This window comes from Cajanus cajan, chromosome 5 (genome assembly GCF_000230855.2).
Source record: "Cajanus cajan strain Asha chromosome 5, NIPB_CcT2T_4, whole genome shotgun sequence".
Classification (NCBI taxonomy): Eukaryota; Viridiplantae; Streptophyta; class Magnoliopsida; order Fabales; family Fabaceae; genus Cajanus; species Cajanus cajan.
This window is the reverse complement of record NC_138521.1, coordinates 69822997-69828794: the sequence shown is the minus strand read 5'-3', so window position 1 is coordinate 69828794 and position 5798 is coordinate 69822997. Positions and strand designations below refer to the sequence as shown.

At 26.3% G+C, this 5798-nt stretch overlaps 1 protein-coding gene across 2 annotated transcripts; it reads right to left on the bottom strand.

Annotated features, from left to right (window-relative positions):
* Positions 1-645: 645 nt before the first annotated feature.
* Positions 646-1851, bottom strand: LOC145958444 (nodulin-13-like). Of its 2 annotated transcripts, none has more exons than XM_083075848.1 (2): positions 1600-1851; positions 646-1200 (listed from the first exon to the last, which is right to left on the bottom strand). In XM_083075848.1, exons 1-2 carry the CDS (start codon positions 1781-1783, stop codon positions 890-892), a joined length of 495 nt encoding a protein of 164 aa, XP_082931974.1. In that variant the 5' UTR covers positions 1784-1851; the 3' UTR covers positions 646-889. The 2 variants fall into 2 exon arrangements, with proteins under 2 accessions (XP_082931974.1, XP_082931975.1); XM_083075849.1 differs by having other exon boundaries at positions 646-1173; positions 1600-1842.
* Positions 1852-5798: the final 3947 nt, after the last annotated feature.

Genomic DNA, 5798 nt, shown 5'->3' with positions numbered 1-5798 from the left:
TCACAGTCGGCAAGCATATAAGCCCATAATTGAAGCTCACTGTCTGATCCTTATCAAAGTTAATTGGCCTCATTATATTATTTGGTGTTAATAAAAAAAAATGAAACAATAGTATCATTTTTCTTATTAATTTATTTTAACATTTTTTAACCTCTTATCTCCTTTAATATATTATTTTCATATTTATTTTAATATTTTTAAAAATTATGATTAATAAAAAAAATTGCATCACAATATATATAAATTATTTATCATAAAATAAAATATAATTTAGAAGTTTAAAATTATTTATTTTTAATTATAAAATAACATATAATTAAAATATATTATAAATTTTAGTTATATAAAATAAATAGTTATCTTGTTCATTGTATAGCAAAGAATACTTTTCGCTGTAGTTTCAATATTTTAATTTTTTTATAAAAATAATGATGTTGTTAATTTTTAATGTAATATATATATATATATATATATATATATATATATATATATTATAATCTTATAAAAATAATCTTTGTTTATCTAAATGCATTACTTTTATGTGACACAAATACATTAAGATTGGGTAAATTATAATATATATATATATATATATATATATATATATATATATTCTAATCAATGTATAAAAATTTTAAACGGTAGTTATTTTAAAATAGAAAGAATAGTTTAAAATATAATAGTTAATATTATATTAGAAACTAAAATAATTTTTTAATTTTTAATTTTTCTTTTGATACAATGCGAGATATAAAATAAGGAAAATAGTAGTGTACCATGTACTAAGCACATATACCTAACACTACTTTGGTGAAACATTAAATATTTGGAAATAAAGCAACACGACATGCAAAACAGGAAATGACGAACTTAATTAATTAACACTGATTTAGTTGTAATCAGGATTAGCCAGAAGGAAATCCTCAATAGCCTTGAAGAAGAAAAGTGTTTTGTCCTTGTTAAACTTCAAGTATTCTTCATCAAATATTTCATTGTCTTTGGTATAGTGTTTCATTGTCTTCTTCACAAGGCATCCTCCATCTTTCCTTTCCACCACTTTGAATTCATTACAAATCTTCTCCAATTGCTTCCCCAATGTACTTCCTTCAATCACACTATACTTCAACTCAAACTTTTCTTTGTCAATCGCGTCTATTTGGCTCGTCGAATACCCTGTAATACTCGAGTTAAAATAGTAACCTGTTAACAATTAAAAGATCTGAACTGTTTTTATTTATATAGTATATATAGATTTTTTATATATAAAAAATTATCTCACAATTATATATATATATATTGTATCTGTTTTATCATGGACTTAGAACAATCACACCTCTGAACAACACTTAAGATCTGTCATGATCTATGTTAAAAAATCAAACTTTAGTTTCTAGTTAAAAAAAAAAAAAAAAAAACTACCGAAATACTTGAAATCACGAGTCCGGTATTTTGATCATATAGATGCTTATAAACAAATTTATTAGCATAAGCTCATGGTAGAGATAGATTAACATGAATGCAGATTGCAGAATGACACCAGCACCTAAGCTAGCTAGTGCTTAGAGAGAGTCTTATCTATCTTAATTAATTAGCATTTACCTTCAGCAATAGTAAGCTTCCTAATGCTTCCTGGCCCTCCATCTCCTTCAATGATTTCAAAGCTCTTAATCATTTTTGGTAATGCTTTTGGCCACACAGTGCCACCATCTTCAACAATGGCTTTGTAAAATTTTGCAGCGGAGATGGGGGAAACGTGCTCGACTTCACAAGTGAAAACACCCATTCTTTTCTCACCTTAACTATATATTTTTCCACTCTTTGGCTCACTTCGTGGATTTTCTTGTGAGCCTTGTCGTTAATTTATAGGCACTCTAGGTTACTACATGCTTGCTGTGAAGTTGCCCCCACAACACCACACTTCCATTAATGGTGAAATAATATATTTGTAAGAAACAAAATATAATTTAAAAACACAAAGGTGTTGTTGTTTACGGTGGAATTTGTTTATGGATCTTTTTTATTCGAACTAGCACACGGAGTGTTTCAATTTAGGTATGTTAGACTGAGGACAAACAATGGAGTGGATAATTTTAATAATTACTTGTTTCCAAATATTCGTCAATAATTATCAATAAGTAACGTTCATGCATGCAAATAATGATATGAACAGAATGAACAATACGGATATTTCCAATACAAATCATGGTTCAACTTCAACTTGCATGATGTTCCAGAATTACAATATCAAAGTGATATAACTACGTGATTAAAAGAAATAACTAAGAGAACTATATTAATTCTACTCCTAAAAAGCAAAAGAAAAGTGGTCAAGAAATTGGTACCCAGCAGATGCGTGCACGGAAGCCATATGCGCAGGCAGAGAGTGCTTACAGAAATGTGAGTATGAAATTTCCAACCTTTGTGACAATGCAGGCTTCTTGAATTTATAGAGTAAATCAATGACGGTTAACTCACTCAGACGCTCGTGCACGTAGGCCACTATGAGATAACCGCTACCCACTATGCTCATTATGTGGCTTCTAAAGTGTAACTTCTTATAACCGTTCTTCGCGTATACTAACTTCTCGACTTGGACGCTTACTGTCTTTGTATGATCATAAGTACCCACACAACTTCACCAAATCTCTAACATTGTTCAACTCGAAATGATTGTCTTCGATCTCGAATCAGCTATTATTGGCAGGAGTTGATCTCAATATTTTTCGAGGAGTTTTATGTATGCTTCAAACTTTTCGACTATATTTCTAGCACGAATACATACAACTCCTAATACGTTCCAGATAGGTGTTCATCCTTCTCCATCTTTCGATTAGCTTCATAAGTACATCTTTCGATTTCCCTGGTTTTCGAGTAGTCTCAACAGTTGTATAATATATAAGGTACCATAAGGCCTAAAAATTTAAATAAATAGAATTAAATACATTTTTAGTCTTTTAGATTTGGAGTAAATTTTGTTGGTTCCTTAAATTTAAAAATATTATTTTTAATTCTATAATTTTTAAAAGTCTTATTTTAGTTCTTTAATTAAGCCACTAATAATATATATGAAAGTGATAGATTAAGATAATTATGCAATATCAGTTAGATTTAATATGATATTTTCAATAACAGAGATATTAATAAGTAAATTTTATGCAACAATATTTTATAAATTTTTTAATAAAATTTAAATATAAAGACAAATAATTTTTTTTAAAAAAATATATGACTGAAAAGACGAGAAAAAATTATAGAAATTAAAATTATCCTAGTACATGAAGACGAAGAAAAAACATGAGTTGGAGTAAGTCGTAATTTCCTAGATAAGCAGTGCACCAGTGTGGAATATTTTTAATTAATAATATTAATATATGGCGAAAAATAAACTTATTATAGTGCAAGAAAAGCAGTGAAGCATAGCCATAAAGCAGCAATCTGAAAAACGCATATTCGGTTGGGAAGCTTTTCTTTGTTACGATGAATAATAAATAAAAGCACACACCAAACACCAAACACCAAACACCAAACACCAAACGCTTTTCACTGCTTGGATTAGTTAGAATAATTTACAAAGCATTAATTAAATTAAAGCAAACTATATGTAATGTGGCCACTACTATCCTCGTCTCTTCTCTTAACTCTTAGCTTCTTTAATAAATAATATTTATTGTTTTAGTTATTTAATGTATTGTTTTGTACATTTAAGCTTTTTATGAGAGAAAACATATGATATATGCTTTTAAGGAAAATGGAATATTTGCGTGTTAGAGAATAGAGAGAGAGAAACATGCGCGGAATTAAAATATGTATTATTTATATAATTGTGTAAGTGTGGTAAGCTAAGTTAAGGCACATGGCAATTCATGGAAGTTGGAGAAAAGTGTAAGCAACTTTTCCCTCTCTTTCTTCGCATAATAATTCACTCTCTACTCTCTGCCCATTTAAATCATCACTCCCATAGCCCATAACCACTCTTTCTTATTCAAACCTATATACTATAATTAATTATTTCTTTTCATCTTCAAATTTCAACTGCTGCATGCTATCACTCTTTCACCTAAATAAACACCTGCCCCTCGATTCATTTCACCTTCTTCTGCATTTGCTTCTCATTTATTACTCTATCCTAAACAATAATATCACTTCCATATGAATATAAGTTGGATCTAGTATTTTAAATATCAACTTTCTAAGACATGAAAACAAACACAGTGGGCGGGGTACGTTGTGTTGCAATACATGAAGCACATTCGTAATAGAATTCACCTATGAGTCTTTTGACATTGGATTCAAAAGTGACATTGATATCTTACATTCAATCTTCTACGTTGTACCGTAATTTTTTTACCCTTCACATGTCTACCTACCTCATTCATTTAAGTGTTTTCACATTTTTCTACTGCAAATTTAATTGACATTAATTAAAAAAATATATTAACAAGCTCACATCGGCAGCATGATTTGAATTATATAAAATCTATTTAGAAAGATATTTGTAAATTACCTATTGATCATAGAATTTAACAAATGAGTTGCTGTACTTAAATTCTATGATTAATATGAATATGAATAGTTATTTAACATCAAAGGATTTTTAAGAGTGTTTTCTAAGTATTTTTTTAATGATAGGATTTTTATAAAAAAAAAATTGAATTTCTCATCTATTTTAATTTTTATTTATTATATTTATTTTTAAATTAAATTTAATAATTTTAAAATAAATTATTAATAATTAAAAATAATTTTGTATTAAAATATAAATGATTTCTATTAAATATAAATTATTTATTGATATAAATTTTAAATTAATATAATTTATATATTAAAATATAATATTTATTTCTATGCATAATTGTTATAAATTTATTTTTATATATAATAAATATTTTAACGCTTACAATACAAATGCTAAAATACCAATTAAACAAATTTGTAATATAATGCACCGGAGAGTCTTTCGACCTTAGAGTCAACTATTCAATCTTGTTTTCATTTCTTGAGTCTACCTACCCCACTGAACCTCATTCAATCATTGTTATTTGTTAGGTGTCACAACAATGTTTAAATAATTTTTTTTATTGAGTTTATTAAAAAAAAGTTTAATTATGCTTTTAATTTCAATATTTGATATATACATATTTCTTTATTTTCTTAAATTCAAAATTTGTGTTTTAATTCTTAAAATATTTAAAATTATTATCTTGGTCTATTAACTTTTTCTGAATTCCTGTAATTTTTTTTTAAAATTATTATTTTACTCATTAATTCATAATAGATAATGGCAAATTAAGAAAAATTAAAATAATCATTTTTTCTAGATTAAAAATTCATGTTAAATTTGAGGGATCAAAACAATATTTTTTAATTTTATAGTGAATGAAAATGTAAATTGTAAATTTGAAGAACTAAAAAAATATGTATTTCAAATTTGAGAAACTAAAAACATATTCAAATCAAAATGTTTATTAAAAATGTTCACATTGATAAAAATTATTATTTTTAATCTATATGAATTATAAAGAAAACATAGACAAATTATTTATATATTATATTAAAAAATAAACTATGGGATTGATAATTATTTTAATGTTTTGATTTTGTACCGATGTACTAAAGCTTCATCTTAAATTAATATGACTTAATCGGGAAATAAGTAAAGTTTTGTCAACATTGTTTCTGTCAAGGATCAAACTCAAGCATTGTTCAAAGAATTCAACCTTTAGTTCAATACATTAATCATTTGTGTTCAGTTCCTTAATTTGATAATTTTCTATATGCTAAAGTGTACTTGTACAATG

Bases quoted from the DNA above. Each gene is read 5' to 3' on its own strand.
- LOC145958444 (XM_083075848.1), bottom strand. From the start codon at position 1,783: ATGGGTGTTTTCACTTGTGAAGTCGAGCACGTTTCCCCCATCTCCGCT. The intron at 1,201-1,599 runs GTAAATGCTAAT...AATTGTTAACAG, and splicing joins GAAGCTTACTATTGCTGAAG to GTTACTATTTTAACTCGAGT.